The 21127-nt window shown below is 38.7% G+C and overlaps 1 protein-coding gene across 6 annotated transcripts in view; it reads right to left on the bottom strand.

Annotated features, from left to right (window-relative positions):
- Positions 1 to 1049: 1049 nt before the first annotated feature.
- The window catches only part of Mical (Molecule interacting with CasL), a 46844-nt gene continuing 26766 nt past the window's right edge, over positions 1050 to 21127 (bottom strand). The window contains exons 2-27 of one of the 6 annotated variants that reach the window (XM_018029680.2): positions 19454 to 19801; positions 18989 to 19313; positions 18535 to 18893; positions 18193 to 18450; positions 17900 to 18102; positions 17675 to 17808; positions 17352 to 17599; positions 17112 to 17234; positions 16296 to 16514; positions 15023 to 15262; positions 14272 to 14413; positions 14033 to 14154; positions 13759 to 13983; positions 13179 to 13338; positions 12932 to 13095; positions 12609 to 12811; positions 12351 to 12532; positions 12140 to 12264; positions 4975 to 8496; positions 4823 to 4852; positions 3989 to 4133; positions 3716 to 3863; positions 3514 to 3623; positions 3267 to 3440; positions 3036 to 3150; positions 1050 to 1916 (exon numbers count right to left, since the gene is read on the bottom strand). In XM_018029680.2, coding sequence (XP_017885169.1) covers positions 1820 to 1916; positions 3036 to 3150; positions 3267 to 3440; positions 3514 to 3623; positions 3716 to 3863; positions 3989 to 4133; positions 4823 to 4852; positions 4975 to 8496; positions 12140 to 12264; positions 12351 to 12532; positions 12609 to 12811; positions 12932 to 13095; positions 13179 to 13338; positions 13759 to 13983; positions 14033 to 14154; positions 14272 to 14413; positions 15023 to 15262; positions 16296 to 16514; positions 17112 to 17234; positions 17352 to 17599; positions 17675 to 17808; positions 17900 to 18102; positions 18193 to 18450; positions 18535 to 18893; positions 18989 to 19313; positions 19454 to 19741 — 8061 coding nt within the window. In that variant the 5' untranslated portion in view covers positions 19742 to 19801 and the 3' untranslated portion in view covers positions 1050 to 1819. The other 5 variants (XM_026816178.1, XM_026816179.1, XM_026816180.1 and 2 more) reach the window with 5 other exon arrangements.

The following is a 21127-nucleotide window of genomic DNA, read 5'->3' as shown; positions in this document are numbered from 1 at the left end:
CTGTTTCTGTGACTGTATAAATTATATTTTTATAAATTGTACAAAAACCACTTAGGGTGGTTTATACATTGTTTCTTCCATTTTTTTTTTATAAAAGACTAGTTTTATTGCAGTAATAAAATTACACAGACGTGTAAAGACTTTCACAAAATGTTAAACTGAACACACATTTCAGTTCATTTGTACAATATCCATTCAATTACATATGTTGCACAATTCCATTTTCTAGGCACAGACGACTGCTAAGATCATTGTACAACTTTCTCGGATGTAATCGACTCTCATAATTATAACGACTTAAGCATGCTAAATCTTTAATATTGTTTAATCATGTTACATAGAACAAAACATTGAAATATGCTTCCCAACGATAAAAATCATGTTATTAAAGTAATACACATAATCTGTCTCTTCTTAAGTGACCATTCTCTACTTATGAAGGAATCAGAAATATATATATGTATACGTAGTCGCATCGAACAGCGAAATGTCAAATATAAATGTACAAAAGGAAAAAGGAATCAATCGTTAGCACTTAGTCAATATCTAAGCTATTAGACTAACTATGTAATAATTATAACTACAGAAAGAGATTAAGCCAAAGATATACGTACAACATTTAGTATATTTTATAATAAAAATAAACTATTGCTCCTGCTAGCAATAGTTTAATTTTTAAGAATCTTATTTCCAATATTTCTAGTACTTTTCTTCCTACGTCTTTCGGGTATTTATATATGCTTTTGATTTTAACACATCTACAATGGCATTTGCATTTCTCTTCGATTCACAAAAATATTTCTATCTAATAGGATTAATACTTTAAACGAAGCAGTAAAAAAAATGTATGTTTTACGATATTTTCGTCTATATACTTTTTATGCTATACATATATGGCAACAGCTATAGAAGAATCATACTACTACTATTTAATTTTGTAATTTTTCATGTTTTATTTATATTATGNTTTATACTTCACTTTTCGTTCATATAGCAATCTTTTCGCGAACATAAAAATAGATTTATACATCTGATTAAATTGTAACATATACACGATTCCGTATATTTATAGATTGCAATGCACATTATCATAATGCGAAAGGTATTTGTTATATCACTTTTCTTCTCATGTTTAGTCATTTCATCAAGTCACAAAATACAGTATTTCGCTTTCCTAATGATCGAACCTATGCCGTTTATAATAATTACATTTGATTGATTCATAATGTAAAGGCAAAATGTGACAACTTAATTACGTTATTATGACTGAAGTTTTTTTCTGATGACAAAATATATATGTACGTGTATCGACAAAACTTTCTTCAAATCCATGTATATAATATCTGTACAATTTGCACAACGTATGCGCATTTCATCTTACTTTTAACATAAAAATACGTTACTTAGCTTACCCTAATCGTCAATCAGCGAAAATTTGAATTCATTGTATGATACAATTTTTATCTCTTCTAAAAGCGAGCGATTTATAATACATAAAGCATATGTACTACAAACAAATGGTAGTCCACAAAATATGATGAACCTTAAAAAGATTTGTAAAAATGAAATGATTGGTCCGTTTTAGAAAAACGATAAAGGACAAACGTGAGTAATTCTTTTAATGAAAGACTCGCAATAACTCAATTCGTGTATAAAAATTCCACAAAATCTAACGTTTGATCCGATTATTTTGTAAAAGATTTGATATCCTTATAGATCCGTTCCTTATTTACAGCGTGATTAATTTATATAATACAGTCCGTTCAAATTGATCAGTGAAAATAGAGAATGGAGTATATGTACAGTAATGCGATTCCAATTAAACCGAATATTTTGGATCACATTTTTTTATTGGCGTTAATCTGAGGCCTTTAGCCAACATTTGAGCTTCGAGGTCGCGATCTTCGTCTTGATACCTAAAAGAAAATTATGCTTCCATTAACTACGTGTTATGACAGAATTTAAATATGATACATCCTTGTTTCGTGCAAATGTAACACTGTGGCAATTAATATGAGAGAAGCAACAAATGATATTAAAGTACTTTCATGTGTAATCGTATTTACTTCTCGTAAAATTTGTCTGTTCCAAGTTAGTAAAATCATATACGATATACTTCCATTCCTTCACAAAAATCTTCAAGCAATGGACGTCGCGTAAAATGAACGCGATCATAAGCCTTTGGTTCTTACCGTTGTAACGGACGTATGTGTTTAGGAAAAAATTACCATAAACACATACAGTAATATATTTTATTCTCTTCGAAGTTAATAATTGATGAGCATTTAAAAATTTAACAATTAGTTTCTCGCCTGTAGGTGATTAACAATAAGTATAATTTCAAATACAATAAAAATATTTTCACTCTTGCACTACGACACAGTCGCGTGTATTGATACATCACTTCATATAACAATGCAAAAAAATGTACATAACAAAATAACAAAAAAAGAAGAGATGTGTACGTGAATGTCATGCGCATAATTGATGATCGTGATCAAAATCTACGAAGTGTAAAATTCAACTTTCTTATACCATGCATTTTTGCGTGCATTATAATCTTAAAATTGTGATCGCTGTATAATCGATATGTATATTTATGAAATAGATGTAAACGATATTCTAACAGGAAAATGTCAATAACAAAATGCATTGCACAAGATTATTAGAACACGAACAGTTCCAAGGTTGGATATGTAAATGCGAGATCATATCTAAAATTAATTAAGTAAAACTACTATAAATGCTGAATGCTTTTTAACTCATTCATAAAATATATATAAATGCAAATTAAGAGTATATAACAATTTAAAAGAAAAGATTATGAAACTCTAAAAAGCGTTAGTGACTCATAAAAATTAATAAACAGTTCTATCACGTTAGTCAACAACACGTACGCGATGAAAATGACTATCAAAGTGAACACAGCGGATGTATTGTCCGAATCGTGTGAAGTAAAGTTAGGCCCGTGCGAGGAATAGGAAGTAGTACGTATAGGAAAAGGAGTTAACGTTTGGTATGGAGAGTTACAGCACCTTTGTCGCTCTTCTTCTAAAAGGGCGATCAGCGAATCCCGCTTTGCGACTATTTCTAACATTTCTGTTAGAATCTCTCCTTCCTTCTTCACATCGGCACTGGTTTTCTTGTCATCTGTGAAATTTTAATTATATTTAGTACTTTTATGCCCTTCTATAGGATATTTCTTTAATGACTTGTACTAATATTTTTAATTCGTTTGACACATAATTTACTACTAAAATATTAACCATCGTCAGCCAAGCGTTCGCGCAATTCCTGTTGCAATCTGTCGTGGCGATCTTCGAGTTGCACTTCTTGCGCTCGTACCAGAAGTTCTTTCTCATACCTACGTAGTTCCGTACGTTCTTTCATAAGATCGAACCATTCTCTGAGCAAGTCGGCTTCTTCTCGATCGGAGCATTCTAAAGATCATAGATGTACACTTGAGTTGGGAGTCTCGTTAGAACAGAAGCGTTAGTAACGAATGGTTCTTACCGCCTTCTCCGCGAAGAGCTTTCTCAACGCTTACACCTCTACTTTCTAGTTCTCTTTGTTTGACTTCTGTTTCTTCCAATTTTCGCTGTATTTCTTGGGCCATGCGCAACCTTTTTATGACATTTATGAATGAATTCATTTTAAGTTGAAACTCAAATTGAGAGAAGAATTGTAAATGTAAATGATAATTCTTTCTGCGTACCTTTTCAATTGCGCTTGTCTAGCGATCCGTTTTGTAGTTTTCGTTTTACGCGAAATGCTGTTGCACGAACCTTCGGTTATCGTCGCTTTTTGCATGCACGATTGAGACACTGCGGTTGTTTTTGTGTCGTCCTCTGATAAACTGTCGTCTGTAAAAAGTAATGTTACAATATAAGAAATAGGTTTACCTTCTTTTTATACTGTAAATAATATCGCTCAGTTTAGAGGATAGATGAATAGATCTGTTTGTGAGACTGTTTGATGTTATTCATACCTGAGATTTGTGTAGTAGGAATGGTGTAATTAAGAGGTGGCGGTGGAATTGGTGGCGGATTTTCATTTAGGAAGTTCCTCGAAAGCATACCCTCGCAAACACTTTTCGGTCTAATGTTAATCTTCGGTGACAGGACTTTATCAAGCTGAAAAAATGATTTGTTATAAGACTTGTCTCCCAGAATAAATTTTGTAAATACAAAAACTTGCTATTCTTTTTAAATTAATATTAACATTGAAAATAAAATTCATTTAAAGTGCATTGAAGCTTGTACAAATTTAATAAAATTATGAAACACACATATGTAATTGTAAAAAGTTTGTAAATATAACGAACAATGAATCGGCAACTGAAATTGGTAAAACGATTGATATTGTTGCATGTACATTTTAATGGAGTATAAATAAAATTAGGCTACTACAAAATAAGCTACCTATTCACCCATTTGTTAACGATGCTTGTCTTAATACTCCCTCGTATATGTTAGAAACAATTTGATTACTGCACACGAAAATATAAAACGAACATAGCGAGATATAAACTTATATACAATGAAGTGTTAACATGCTTTTCTGAAGGACAGACTTGTTACTAAAAGCATTGAACAGCTTAAAATAAGTATTGAATTAGCTATAGCCGATCAGTGTATTACCCCTTATTATTTGTACAGTTATAGCCGGACAGTGGGTTACTCCTTGAAAGCGAACGAAGAAAGTGCGGCAAACGAAAAATAAAATCATAGTACCTGCACGATATACAATAGCGAATACAAATAGTGGCATAAGGAAAGCTAATACTGGAAAAATTAGTATCAATGACTTATGAGTTGCTTACATCAGACCCTTCCGAATACGATTTACATAACTGAAACATTTCAGAATCTAATTAGTTCAGAAACTACTTGAGAATATATAGTATAATGTTCACGCTGTACAATAGGAGAGAAATGTAAAGATTAGATAAAGAATAAATTTTCGTTTACATACTTTGCCTTTCGACTTCGACGTTAGACGGAACATGGATAATTTGTCCTTTTGATTGGACGGCGAGGGTGACGATTCTTTCTTGAAGAAGAAATCTGAGACCGCTTGTATGATGCTCTTCCTTCTCTCCGGATCTTTCGTCTTCTGTTTCTTGTCTCTTTTCACAACAGTCGCCGAGTTGGTAGATTTCGAAGGATCGACGTTCAACAGTTCATCCATCGACTTTGCATTTACTGCTGACAGCCCGGCGAAGTTTATCGCTTCGGACACGGCTTTCATATTATCCGTACTCTTGCTCGTATGCAATTTCAGTCCAGTTTTGTTCGTTCCGGAACTATAAAGTCTCATTCGGGGTTCAGGCTGCGATTCTTCTTTGCTTCTTCTTTCTTCCATAGACAACTGTCTTCGCGCCACTTTCATTCTCAGTTCCTTGATTTTGTCCTCCGGACTGAGACCCAAGTCCTCGTCGCTTTTCAATCTGGCTCTCTCTCTGGCATCCTGCCTAGCTTTCTCTGCGGTTCTCTTCGCTTCCTCGTGTTTCAATCTCGGAGGCGCAACGGGTGTTACAAAGTTCTCTTTATTGTTCTCTGTCTTATGTAGTTTACTTTCGGAGAACTGAGCATCGCTACTTTCGTCGTTCGCAATCTTTTTGGTCTCCGGTTTCCAATCGAATGGTTGATCCTCACGGAACGATCCGATTCCCTCGGTCATTTTAGTCTCAGTAAATAGAGTACGCGAGGGACTGTTCTCGGGAGTCGTTATGGACGTCGGTACGAACTTATTAATTGACGAACCGCTAGGAACGGGAGGTCTTATCGGCGACAATCCGGGAGCGGAAGTGAATGACGAAGCCCTAGCGGCTCTTCTCGCTTTCTTCTCCGCGGATTTCTGCTTATGTGCCTCGACCTTGTCCATCAGTAAATCTTGAATCACGTTCTTCTGCTTGGATCTCTCTCTTGTGATTTCCTCCAATTTTCTAGAAGTGGCCGGAGAATTGAAACTGTTGACAGTTTCTTGAGTCTTTATTTCCTCCGCTATCATCTCAGCGGCACGGGATTGCAACGAGCTCTTCGAATTCTTTCTCTTCGATTTTCTAACATCTATGGAATCTTTCGCGTTGCTGAATTCAGCAATTCTCGACTGTAGACGCTTCACGTATTCAAGATAATCAGGATTACTCGAATCAGCTGCCGTTCTTGTTTCCTTCTCCCCTTCAGGTTCCTTTTCTTGACACTCGGTCGGAACGATCAAAACTTGCGGATTCACAGGACTTGCAAGTATCGTAACTACTTCGCTGGTCGTAGTATCCTCGGCTGGTTCGACAATGAGTAAACTATCTTCTTCCATGGATTGGTACAATTCTTTGTTTACTGCTTCTACAAGATTCTCTTCTTGTTGATCCGATTGTAATTCAGTGGGTTCCTTACTATCATTCTTCGATTTATTTACAGCACCGTTTAATTTGTTTATAACATCATCCATTACAACTGGATTTATTTGTACCACGTTTCTAGCATCGTATGCTTCTTCCTCTGAATACGAGTCATTTTCTATGTCTAACTTTGCAATAGGAGCGTCGGCAGTTAATTTATCGCGCGATGCTAGCAGCATTGGAGTGCTTCTAATGTTCACAAATTCTACATACCCCCTATTTTTTAACAAGGCCATGTTAGAAGCATCTTGTAAACTATCATCCAACAGCGATTCGTTATCAGTGTCCATGAAATCGATATTTTCACCGTTAGCCAATAATTTCGAAGTGTCGTTAATAGGCACGTTCAACTGTCTGTCAGATTTAATGGAATCCAAGTCCATGTCGGTCAAATCTTCCTGTTTGGCTATCATAGTCGAAGCGTAATTTCTCCTCGAGGCGTCCGACAATGTACTTTTCTTTCTGGTAGTTATGAATTCTGGATTGATATTAAATTCGACGTCCTGTAGATCGTCCGAGACCAGAACTTCTCCGTCGCGGGCCCATTCAGAGAATTCTGTCTCAGTCAGAGCAGCAGTGGTAATATCATTCTCCTCGGAGTCATCGTGCTTGTTAGATATAGCGGATGCTATCGACGTAGGAGTGCTGCAATTGCTAATGCTTTTCTTCCCGTCGTCTTGCAATTCCAGTTGCTCGATCTCGTTCTTTACTAGCTCCAGTTCCATCGAGGTTTTGTTCGAGAAAGGAAACGGAGAAGGATTCGCAGTGCTTGTCTTGTTTAATTCTTTGTCTCGTAGAAACGAGCATTCTATGGAGTCCGGCTCAAAGTTCTGAGCTTCGTCGAAATCTTTACATTGGTCGGCTTCTTCATCCAGCAGTAGATCACCATCTGTACTGTGAATTTGTAAACGTGGCGGGGACAAGTTCGCAGTCAACGCTGATTGCTTCTGTGCTCCTTCTTCCGCTTCAGCATCACCGGAAGACAGAGAATCACTGTCCATCTCCGAGTCGCCGGTGCTCTCGGCAGCCTCTTTCGCTTCTTCCTTATTTTTATTCCAAATGACCTGCGGTACGATGATAGACGTTTCGTGTAAGGGGCTCCGCGGTCGAAAACCATTATTTTCTTCTGTGTTATGATTATTCTCGGTATTTTGGCAGTTTTTCGCATTTTCCAATACCTCTGAGGTCTTGATCGTGTTCAGTTGACTAGATGATACTTGTTCCTTCGTCAGTTCTTTGTTCGTCACGTCTTTGGATTCACCGCAGACGATGTTCGGTGAAGTCTTAGACTTCAAGATACTGGTTTCTTTCACTAGATCTGGTAACTGGGTCTTCGATATTTCAGGCAATATCGTCGCCTTGTAAATGGGATTATCGTTGTTTAATAAATTCTGAATGGGACGATTGGCGGTGTACGGTTTCATCGGTGATGAAGAGAACATAGCCGTGGGCGATATAGGAGATAGTTGAGTATTGTTCGATCGCAGTTTACTAGTTCCTTGCAAGAACGCTTGCATCGTGGGACTCGGCTCTGGCGCCGGATTCAGTAGCTTTTGATGTTGAGAAATCGCATCAGTGAAGTTTCTCAATTGAGTATCCACGTTCGATGCTGATCCCGACTTCACTACGGATCCGCCGCCTGTAGCACCGAGTAAATACTTTTTCTTCAGTTCCAACGATAACTTGGACGCGATACCTTCTGTAGAATGAGTGCGATTCAATAGATAATCTCCTTTACGAGGATTTATCAATGGAACTCTATTCACGTTGGATCCTAATAAAGTCGTGTTGCTTTCCTTCTCGGGGCGACACAGATTCGAACTATAATTCGTTTTTAATTGCGATTTCGTGTCTACATCTTTTTCTTGTTTCAAATTCCCATTGATCGACGAGATAACTTTACTTTTCACTTGGACTTTCTTCGGCTCGACGTAATTTCCTCTGGTCTTACGGACGTATGAATCGTTGATCGTTATTTCCGGAATCTCGTGCTGCGTGGGGGTCGCACCATCATGTTCAAATTCAGAATCCGTTGATATTTCCGTAGCAGAATTTTCTTCACTCTCCTCAGACGTTTCTTCGTTAGAAGCTACCTGTAGGAATAAACAAGGATTAACGAATGAACATTAACAACAGGAATGTTAAATGTAACATATCAGACAATGATAAATTCCGTTTAGTGTATTAGTGAAACAATTAGTGGCAAGGAATACGATGCATCTCATCAGAAGTGTTTCACATTAAAATCTGAACCTTCCCGAAGTCAAATCGATCAATTTTCTAATCACACCATTAAATTGATCAGTCTAGCTTCTATCTGGCTCGTTTGTCAGCTATTTTTAATACTAGTGTTCAGCAGAAATAAATAACGTGTGGTATTACGAGTGTATTTGAAAATGTGTGATAGCCCTGATTCATTAGTTAGCCGCCTAATCTTTTACTGTGAAACTGATTGTAATGGCACGAGTTTAAGACTAAAATGAAACAGTGAGATTTTTTAATAAAGTATTGGCTGGTGGTAACTCGAAAATTAATACGACTTGGTATGTTACGACGCCAGTTTTAGCATTAATACTTAAACCAACACACAAAAACAATTAATCAGTTTGAGTCACTGTTAATTTAGAATTAGTTCAACAGGTCACTCCATTCTTATGTAAAACTGCTTTACCTGTTCTCTTTTTCTCAACGGCCTCGGGTATTTTCTTTTTTTTTACAAGTGATATACCACCATCAGCCAACTAAAGTTATCTTGTTTTCTACTTTATTAACGCATCTCACACAATTTTTCTAAATGTAAATCATAAAATTGAAAAATAATAATACATTTGAGAGTATTCATATAGCGATGTGATCGAACATTTTGCTCAGCACTCGTGGTTGTTTTATCGTTTAAAAATATATAAATCTTAATCTAATTTACTAGGATACTACACATTTATCTTTCTTAGCTCTGTCGTTTTTAGAAGACACGGATCTCATATATTCACGCTGCTCAGAGTTCGTTAATGGGAGAGACTTCAATGCATGAGAATGTTTATGTTCATTAGAGCTAGTATTTCCTAATCCATCAGATGTTTTAATTGTTTCACTATTGCTTTTTAATTTATTAGCGTTTACGTTTCCTATACTTTTGCGTTCAATGGTATGAATATCTGGCGCGGCCAATCTTTCATCATGTGTGATGGAATTTTGTTGTGTACCAGAGGTAAGTTCTTCCGAAGAAGATGAAAGATTAGGTGTTTTTTTCGAAGACTTCTTCCTCATAGGAATCTCAGGGGCAAGCTGTACGTTCGACTTAGTAGATGTCATTAAAGACTTCGATGCTTGATGTTTCCTTTCTGGCTTCTTTGGCACTTCATTTACCAAATCTGGTATAATAATGTCATTATTCACGTACACTTTAGTTACGTATTTTGGTGCTTCCATTTTCTGTTCAACAATTTTAACTTTGGCAATTTTATCGTATGCGGTGGGTAAATTTGTTAATTCCGAAGAAGATTTGGAGTTTTTGCATAGCGCTTCGGATCTGTTAATAATGTCTCTTCTTATATTTAAAGTGTTATCGCTTCCATACAGACTATCATGAGTATTAACGTGTACCTTATTCGGTATTGATATAATTTGTTTTACTTCGGTATTGTTAGCAGAATTAATTGCAGAATCCGTCTGTCTGCATAATTTGTTTTCTATGCCTTGCAAGCATAGTGATTTTGATCCTTTTTCATGTAGATCTGTCCGCATCTTGCTATTTCCCAGTTGTACATTTGTTTGTTCTTCTCTACAAGAATCAACCGGTACGTCCATCTCTTCTGATTTAAGTTCTACTCTTTCCAATATAGCTCCTTCTGTGCTGATTACATTCTTCTGAGAATTATGCGTTACTCTATCACGTAGTTTATTGTTCAAAGTGTTATCGATCAATAGTTGCACTAGCTGCATTTTATTCTTTTGAGAATCAACAGCATGACTTCCAGGTAATTTACTTTCGAAACTACTACAGTTTTGCTGAATCAACTTATCACTGAATTGTTCTTGTGGCTGAATTTCTTCCTTGCGATGACTAATTACTGACTCGTTACTTGATTCAGCTTTATGATCTACGTTTTCTGGATGCAGTCTCGTAAATACCGTATTTAAATGCAATTTCGATTCAATATCTTCAGTATCAATTGAGGATATATCCTCGTTCTGTCGTTCTATCTGTTCAAATTTCTCATCGATGTCATCGACATCGACATTATTTAATTCATCAAGGTTTAAGTTTATATTGCACTCGCTTTCTGGACTTTCAGTTTCTTCTTCGGTCGCAGCTGTCTCCAATTTGTCGCAAGACTCTTGTTTCTTAAAATATTTCATTATGTCTCTTGATTCAACTTTAGCAGACACTTTCGGTTTAATATTTAATTCGACGAATTTCGTATCAGACGATTTTTGATCCGCTGCAAGGTCATTCTTACTTTTCCCCTTCTTTTCATTCACGAAATACTTGTTGATCTTTCTTCGAGCGTTCTCTGTGGATAGCGGCCGAAGTTCACCGATCGAAATTTTATTTTTCGCTTTCCTCTGTCTTAAATCTTGTTTCAGCTTATCGAAAGGACTGTTTCCTTCACGAGGTATCGTTAATTTAAGGTCTTCGATGGACGTCATCTCAAGCGATTTCTCATTCGTTGGCGATGGCGAAGTGATAGTGACGATCGGTATCTGTTTAATGTCTTTTATGGATATTTTCAATTTTTTGTCTTTTAATTTCTTACGTTTCGACGTACTGTCCGAATCGCAGGTCTCCGATTCTCCCGCGGTTAATTTGTCACGAGCGTCGGACATTAATAATTCGTCGTATAACGTTTCAGTCGATTTGTAAATCTCCGACGAAGAAGATGGTGACGGTGCTCTACTTCGGCTTGGAGAAGAAGCTATCAGATCTGGTAGTTTCTCCGTCAGGTTTGAAACTTCTTCGGTGTTAGGCTGCATTGTATTATCGTAACTAGCCTGACTAAATGGAATAGCATCTGGAAGCATAACTCCTGCAAACGCTGTTTGCAGTTCAACATTTAATATACAACTTGTCTCGGACGTGACATCCGGACCGGAGATGGTATTATTATTTACTTTGTTATTTATAGGTACAATTGTGTGGAGTAATTCAGGACTAATGGTATTCATTCTATTAAAATTATCCTCGTCAACAACTGCTTTACTATTTGAATCATTGCTAATATCACTGGTTTGATTATTCCCGTTCGATTCAGTCTGAACTTGGTTTGCATTTACATTTAAAACACCAGTGTCTTCTGCCAAACTTTCGTATTCCGAGATACTATAGTCATTTACACTATGATCATCTATATAGTTACTTTTACAGGAATTATCTTGCACGATGGAGTAATTAGGAACAGTTAAGGAGGAATCTGAATTTATGGTGTCTCGTTCTACATCATCCGATATTAAATCACAAGGGGAGTCAGGCAAAGGAATTACGCTTCCACATGCTTCATTTAGAGGTGTGTTCTCCTTATCATCGATCTTTACGTTATTCCCTACTTGTTCATTTGTATTCCCTAATAACACATCTGTCGATTTTTGAACATCTTTCGTGTCAATGATATCACGACTAACTAAAACTTCACTGTTATTCACGTTTGTCTCTTGGGGTGATATTAAATTGGGAACCTGTACAGGAGATACGAGCGATTCTCGAGTTACGTTATCTACAGAATCTTGAGAAATTTTCACCTCCGTTTCCGAACCGGTGTCTGTATCGGAGCTACGCGTTGGATTCTTCAGCCAGACTTCCTGCCTTCGAAGCTCTCTTGCGTGTATGTCGTCTTCATCTTCGGTGGCCGTCGTGCTCTCATCGTCTAAGCAAACGCGCGAGCAATATTTATTGCAAAGAGAAAGCTCCTCTGCCAATCAAGCAACAACAATTTCTTGACAACGATTGTACCTTCGTTTGTATATTCATCACTAGAATCTTCGTATTCGTTGCTTCCGGTGTCAGATTGCCCCATTGCAGCATGCGGATGAGAGTATCGCAACGTCCAATTCTTAGCGAGTTCAAGAGTGCCTTCTGTTGTCAACGGCTGATCGATTGCCTCTTCATACACTTCGTTGTCTTCATCGGAATCACTGGAGAAATATTAACAAACCGTTTGAAAATCTCTTACCTCAATTACGTTCGCTGGCAAGGTGGAACGTAACTTACCTCATGTCAGAGATATCATCACTGGAGCCCATTTCCGCAGTAGAGGCACCGAAATTCCTGTCCGTCCATTCGTCTTCGTCCATCTGACTTTGAGGTTCTTCAGGGTCCGATATACCAGCCAAGTTCTCGAATTCTATTCTTTCCGGAGTTTGTCCGCGATCAAGTAAATCTAAACCGACGACGCCTTCTAAAGATATTTTTGCCTGAAAATAATAATCGCACGATTTTACAATAATATTTCACCGAATTGAAAGTTTTGTAATAACGTGGTGTGTATGTGATTAATTTTAAGCAAGTATATTATGATAGAATTGAGGTCATACTTTTTCTGGTGATTTTAAATGTAGAGGCGAAGTAGGTATGTTTTCCTTGTTTATCGATGTGATTTTCTTCTTTTCTACACGAGCTTTAAGCGTTCCTGGGAAACCGAAATGTTGTGTACAGTAAAATCGACCTCCATTTTTATCTCGGTCAAACGTATGATTTCCTACAATAAAAAGAGTAATTAGCAAATATGATGTCTATAGAGTTAGTAAATTTAATTTGAACAAATGAAGATGATAATTGAACCTATTCTTAATGAGGTAGAACAATATTCGCAACGGAAACAGCCTCGATGGAAAAATTTCCCTTCGGCACTAAGTCTCTCCATCAAGTAAACTCTTTTATTGCAAAAATGACACGTCTCTGAGCCTCCTTGCGTAGGTAATGCTATCGTGGATTTAGTGTTCTGTAAAGAGGGTAAAGAAAAGCGGAGTAGTAATCGGTAGCTACAGGTGTTTAATATAAAGGAATTTTAGTCAGCACGTGTGTATCTTTTTCATTTCTATTGTGTTAATTATTACGTTACACGATTAAATTGTACATGAAACGAAGTGTCAGTTTTATATCATTAGAATTGGAGACATCTTAGTTATAAGATTTAGTAAGGAGATCTTAAAAATAATTAATTGTCCGTTATGAACACGTGTTATAAGGCACATAAAATGTTTTTCATACCCTGTCAAGAGTAACAGATACAATTTATAGATACGTAGGTACGTAAGACGGTCTATTCGAACGAAATACAATAACTAAATGTCACAAGGACGATCGTAACATCTTGCTGACTATATCCTCGAGTACTGAAATTCTGGAAGATCGTAATTACCGATTTCTGCACCTTGGGTTCCGTGTCCTGACCTTTATTCGAAAACTGTTCGGCCATAGCCGAGACTTTATTGTAACCGAGGACATTACCCTCTTTGATCTTCCTGTCAATATTCTTCAGGGTATTGTCAATATCAGCGTACTTACTATCTGTCTCCTTCTGATCCCGTCCCTTCTTCTCCATCTTGATTTGTCGAGCTAAAAACTGAATCAAGCATATACACATCTGAAAAACATTTATTGTCGGTTACCGTTTTAATCATTCTCATGCCAACCTGCTCTCGACTCCATTTCGGCACCCGTTCCACTTTGTCGTGTCGTACCGAACGATTTGTTTTACTCTCTTCAATTTTCTTCTCGATCTCTTTCACGTTCCAATCGGTTTTCTCGATCTTACCTTCACAATGTGACGCAGCATGATTATATTCTTGAACGACGAGCATTTAAATACGACTCGAATCACGAGAAGTATTACTTGTACGATCAAGTGATGGCAGTAAATAAAAATACGTACCAATCGCACGTAGAAGATCTTTAGGCTTCTTTTCAGCAGGGGTCGATCCCTTCAGTTTGTCCTCGATACTTTTTATTCTACCAGAGAATTCCTCGTCTACGCTGTTTCTATGATGGCCAGCGTGTATCTTGGGTTCTCTGTCCTAAAAAGATGAATGGCGTATGAAATTTGAACAAGTGAACGACAGCTCGAATGACCACAAATTTGTAAGACTCGTACAGAAAAGCAAAAATGCATCAGAAGTCGTAATCACAGTACAAAAGAAACTATAAAAAGGAATGCAGTTTATTAATGTACGCGTATGAATAATAAATTAGATTGTCATACTTTCATGTCCTCTGCAATGTGTTATGTTAGTGTTATGGTTGTTTAAGAATATATTTAAGCGCTCGCAATAGATATTACAAACACCCCTTTCCTCTCTTCAATCTGTTAGTGGCATAATCGAGAGTCATCGCACTTTTTAATATCGTCAGTGCATAAACGTCATGCATATTTCTATTCCAGTTCGCACGTTATTTGCATGTAAGTAGTTAATACACTTTTATTGGCAAAGAATAAATCACCAAATGTTGCACACCATGATCGATTAGTATGTAACCGAACAACTTCTTTGTTTCAAGTTATTTGCATACGTTTAAGTTAGATATTTGTCTATTAAGAAATGTACAACAGTAACTCCAAAAATGATTAAAAAGAAAAAAAAGAAATACATAATGCACTCCCAAGATCATTCCACTCTCCAGCTTACTGGATATAATATTTTCTGCTCTAAGGATTTCACTCTATCCTTAAAATCCGGTGCCGTTTGTCGATACAAGAATATTGAGTAATCTTCGAACGGCTCGTCTTTCTCGCGTTTCGCATTCGCTTGCAGCATTTGCATACTTTTGTAGAATTGCTGCGTGGCCATTTTTCGTAAATATTGCCGCCGTCTCATACGTTCCACGCGATTTTTCTCGATCTCAGCGAGTCTCTTCTGTCTCTCCTCCTTCACGGCCACCGTGCAAGCGTACAACGTCACAATTAATTCAATTTTATCTATGTAATTACAATGATTTTTTTTTATTTTTCTACACGTCATTCAAGTTTTCATTCAATTCAGTCGTTTTCAAGTCGTACGACTTATGTTACGTGGTATCAAACTATTAAATTCGTAACGATCACAACGGACAAGATACAGAAAGGGGTTTGACCACGCTGACAATAATTTCTCTTCACTTGTTTTTTAACAAAGGGGACAGAGCAACGGTTGCTTTTATTTTTGTAAATCTAAATTATGTAGTCTCTCTAACGGGTCACTAATCGTAGCAACTAGCAAACTATTTGTTCTAAACTGTTTTTTAGTAGAATAAGACAAATACAAAAGCTGGCGTAGCAAATATATTATATATATATATATGTATGTATAACATAAACATAGATATAGAAAAAGTTTACAACATAACCGAGGGTCTTTTTTTGCTATGTTCCATTGAAATACTTTGGCCGACTATACGAAGCGATTAAAACGTAAGGACTTCCTTCTGCACCATGGTAATGGTAGCTCCGATAATTAAGATTAAGAATGATACGATTATCCCACGATACATAAGTGCTTCGATCTTCTGCCACCGTGACTATAGGATATTAAGCAGTGTAAGTTTCGTGTGTGAATTGTTAGTGTTTGATTTTCAACCCTTTATAGAATTGAAACAATTATAAGAGGATTGTTTCCATAAAGCGTTGAACACGTGATTCAACCCTTTGCATTCATCCCTTTAATTTCCTATGTCACCTGACGTAATGTAATGCAAAGGGTTGAGACTAAATAAAAATGTTGAATAAAGATGTTTCATCTTCTGTGATAAATAAAAATATTAAATGAAAAAATGTTTCATTTTCATCACCTTGGATGATCTGCTAAAACCAGTCAGCCATTGAAAAAGTGCACGTTTAAAAATATGTAAAGAAAAATATATCTCCTCTCACGTACTAACAAGAACGATATATGGAATACATAATGGGATAAATAAAATACTCACCACTGTCGCTCCCATCTTCTCAGTGCTTCGTCTCTTACGAGATCGTCGGCTAATCGTATCCCCTTTCTTGTCCGCGGGGTTCAAGTTTTCGTTATATCGCGATCGTGAGTGTCTCGTTCTCGTCGCACCGTCTTGCTTGACGATCAACTGAACCTTTTGGTCAGGCGTCAACTGACTCAATTGCTTACTATGCGCGGGCCTCTCTTCATTTTCAGGTTCCTTTGCAAAAGACGATCAAATGCAATCGGTGTACAGACACATATATGCGTATGTATAAATAAAAAGAGATGAAATGAAGATTAACAGAATTACTGCGATAAGTACGATTAATTATGTGACAGATTTATTATGTATGATTGACATCTGGTTAACTTTACTATCGCCCAAATGACAATACTCGTGATCCCTATTCGATGGGTTCATCGGTTCAAATGTTTTCTTCAACGATGATGCGACTACATTGTTCTGACGTTTATTTCTTATCCTTATCTCAAATCTGTCATCGGCTTCTGTAACGCTTTCGTTTAACGATACTCTGTTATTGTTATGATCTAACGATTCGATGGTGGTGGTTTGTCGTGGAAATATTCGAGGAACGGGGCGTGATAACGATTCTGTCCTTCGACATGACTGGCCGTGATTCCAACGGGACGGGGGATCGGGCGTTCGTGGACGAGGATGGGTTTCGCTTGTTAAAAGGTGTTCCGACGATTGTAAATGTTTCGTCCGCGATATAGGACACGATACTGAATACTACAAAATCAAGGGGAATCAAGTTACAGACTGTCTGGTTTCATATCGTGCTGGTTTACTTACTAATTTCGGATGTTTAATATACGGGATTTCACCGCGAAACACATCGTATATCTGAGTGAGGTAGGAAAACATAGCGAGCTTGTCGGGCACGTCGCATTGAGCCATCTCTTCTCCCGTCATTATCTATAATGATCAACCGTTTAAATGTCAAACTATTTCTGCGCGCGTTGCATTTCACATGGTGTCAGATCGCTGTACGTACAGTGTCGATCTCTATACGAACATTTAAACATAACTTACAGGAGATATGCCCAGTTCTTTTTCCAAAATGTCGAAGGCCAACTGATTGTTCGTAACTGCGTCGTCAGGGTTTAAACTGTGGAAGTCTATTAGGTTCGGACGGTATCTATGAATAATCGCGCAAATAGCAAGACCGTTCTTAAACGAGGCACCCATGTCTTCTATTCGGACCGAGTCGTAGAGAGCAACTTGCTTCTGCAGCCAGCGAAGCAGGGTGTCCGGGTGTACTTGCGACTCACCTCGCAAATCTGTATAGTACAATTTAACGATTGGTCGAAGCTTCTTAACATAAGCACACGTAATCGAGTGGTAATTAAATTTACCTCGACGGCGTCGTTTCTTAGGTATATCGATATCGGTCTGTACAAGAGGCTGTTTGATGCTTTCGGGGTCGTCTGTATCCAGTAAACTCCGTACTTGTATCGGGGTTACAGAGGATACGTTCAAATTGGGATACCTTAAAAGTACAACATGTTGTTAGGAACTGTCTGCTAAAAAATGGGAAAATATATAGATGTATTAATCACGTATAACGAAAAACCTCATACCTAGTATGAGGGTCCAGCGTATATGCGGCATAATCCCTGTTCAAATTTTCAGGTGTCGTTTGTCCAAGTAATCTATAAATGGATTCTCGCTCAGCGATCACTTCCAATGGTGAGATACTCGCGCCCCACCCTTTGATTGCCCAACAAGCATCTAACGAACTTAAAAACCCCCTCGCGCAACCTGAGCCAGTTGGCCAGAACGGCTGGAACAGTTTTATATTCATTTGGATTAGAATCACTTGAGCAGTCCGTTTTAATGGAATACGATTTGTAATGGAAACGTTGAACGTTACCTCGAGCAAGCTATCACCGACGAGGATCATGAGCAACCGATGACCATGACGCTCCAAAACTCGGCTGGCGTTCTCCGCCGCGTACATGGACGTGAAGTCGAACATAGCTACGTCTGGCTGACCGTAATGGTTCACCGCGAATTCCATGTCCATCATTTGGTATTCAGTGGAGAATTCGGCTGCCTCGCGAGCGTATAGCATCAGCGCTTCGCGATCCACGTTCTCTTTCGCGAGCAATTTCGCTGTATCCGCATGGTCCTGATGCGCAGACAATTAATTATCTTCATTCGTAATCCACAGTCAACGTAGAAACGATAAAACCAATTATATAATGTGACGTACTTGCAAAATGACTCCTTTGTCTATGAGACTATGCTTCTTGGCAGTCATAACGAAATAGTGAGTGTCATCTTTGTAGTACACGATGTTTTCTAAATCTATGCCAGTTTCCTGATACAGCTCCTTGAAGAATTTCTGATTGAAGATGAACGCCACCCCACTGATTTCTTCCACTCGTGCCTCCGCCTCGGTTCGTTTGTTTATGAAATTGGCCGTAATAGCAATAGCCAATTTACCGCGAAACTCCTTGCGCTTGAAACCGTCCAAAGTGTTCCTCTTGCCATCGGCGCCAATTAAAACGTCGAACTCGTATTGGGAAACTGGATGATCGACAGGAGTAGTTTTTGCCCTCCAACCAATTTCTGAAATCACGAATTATAAATGATTAAAAATCAGCATCGTATTAAGTCAAACGTCGATTATTTAATAAAAAATGATCGATCGAACAATCACTTACTGCCTTCTTCCTGGCTCTCCGGTGGCGGTATCAACGAATCGAAGCTGACACTCTCGTGGAACTCGACGCCGAGAATCAAAGCGACTTTCAGCAATATACACTGAAGCTGCCTGATGCTGATGTGATCGATAGAGCCAGCGCAAAATTTTCCGAAGAACTTTTTCGCTCCAAGAGCACGGAGGTCTTGAATGACGAAAGGCCAAAGATGGAGAACATTGTTCCTCGACATCCGGTCTCTTTTCTCAACAACGACGACCTTAGCACCTAATAGCTGCGCCTCTATCGCCGAGCGAAGTCCACAAGGACCGCCTCCGATGATCAGTACCTAAGACATTATAACGGGTCACACAGATTAATATTTTTCTGTAATCTTCGATGGATTATGCAAAGAGTGACAGTGCTTGTGTAATCATTGGGACAGCGAATGGGGCTCAATGGGCTCAAAACACAGTCGTATTCCCTTACCCTGGTATTGGGACATGCCTTGCCACGATTGTAACACTTGTGGTTGGCTCGCTGATCGAATTTCTTCCAGAGTGCCTGCGCCTTCCACGATCGCAGTTTTCCTTTCAATTTCGGGTAGAACTGATTGAACGTGTTCGGTCTGATCTTGAGCAGATCGCATAGATGCCTGTAGTGCGCGAGGATGGACTTGAGGGTAGCCGCGTTGCAAAACAGATCGAACTCCTCGTTGGCTCTCGCCACTTCCGACGAATTCGTCGGCTGCTTCCGACCGGCCTGCTGATGATCCATTTTCCTGAATCTGTGGTGCTTTCTGTACTCGAATCGATGATCGTGTCAGTCTATCATTACCTGCAAGTAAAATCGTATCTATATCAATAAAATTCTTTTCTCGGATGAATTTAGATAAATCTGATAACGACATCGCTACATTTTATAGATTCCATTTATCATTTCTGCGTATTGAAATTCTTTATAGATTCGCAGGTGCTTCGAGAGTAAAATTATTATTATAAAATGGCAATGATCTAGAGGCTGAGAGATCGAGCGATCGGACGAACAGGCGCGTCCTAAAGGCGAGATAGTCGGCTGGTACTGAGGGGCTCGGAACCATCCTCGAAATGTCACGAGTCACAAGGTGCCGATCGACGTGCCTTCTGCGTGCCTTTCGCGGTTCGACTCGAGCATACGAGTCATTGATGCCCGTCTTCCGACGAGTGCGAGCTAAATGCAGAGAGAGGCCGGAGTCAGGAGTCGTGACGATGTACCGGCGGCGCGGCGCCAGAACAAGAGGGATTCGGTCACGCTCCGGCCACGTATTGATTCACGAATCAATTTAGAAACGACTTCCGCGACAGGAATCCCATAATTCGTTACGCCGACCGATTCCCAATGTTAAATGCACCGTCTTCGTTGGCCGTCGCGTATACTCGGTCGTGAACGAGCGTCCGCGCTCGTCGGATCAAAGACAAAAGTGGCGGTGGTGTCTTCGGTCGGGTATCTGCTCGGAGGTCGACCGATGATTACAAGTTCGAGGCGTGCAATTTTATCTCGACGGGCGGGAGCGAGCGTTAATTTCTTTCCCCGGTGCGGCGGTGCTCGGTACAATGACTCGTTATGCACGGTCACGTCCTCGCCGATCGTAATATCGCGATGCCGCCGCGGCGTGTAGCCGATACACCCGGTGGTGCTCTTGCACACGGTTCTTTGAACTTGCGACCTGATAACTCCGCATTCCTGCCGAATACCTCTGCCCCGTCGTCGCGGATCCGAGCACATACGTATCGGCCGGGAAAACGGAAGCCTCAGTTACTTTCCCCCTTGGACGTCCTTCGGAGATTAAACTCTCGTCGCGTTATCGATCGCCTTTAGAGCGACGCTCCACCCTATGCGCTTTTTTTATGCTCTTCGATGATGCGAATAATATTGTTGACGCTACTTACTCGTGCTTGAACTATCTCACTTCCGGGGGAAGGTATAATTAATATCGAAGGTGAACGAACTGGACGTGAACCGAACGCGGCTGTATGCGTTCGGTGAGGAATTCGTTTAAAATAGTTATTGTCTGGAACGTCTCCGATTAAAGTTGTAAGAATCCTTACACAGAATAACAATGACAAAGCGTTGAAATTTTAATCATTAGTAAATATTACATTAATAGAACACTGTTTAAAATTT

The sequence above is a fragment of the Ceratina calcarata genome, unplaced genomic scaffold, assembly GCF_001652005.2.
Source record: "Ceratina calcarata isolate Rehan_Ccalc_2016 unplaced genomic scaffold, ASM165200v1 scaffold493.2, whole genome shotgun sequence".
NCBI classification, from domain to species: Eukaryota; Metazoa; Arthropoda; class Insecta; order Hymenoptera; family Apidae; genus Ceratina; species Ceratina calcarata.
The sequence above is the reverse complement of the archived record's forward strand: the minus strand, read 5'-3'. Positions and strand labels throughout refer to the sequence as shown.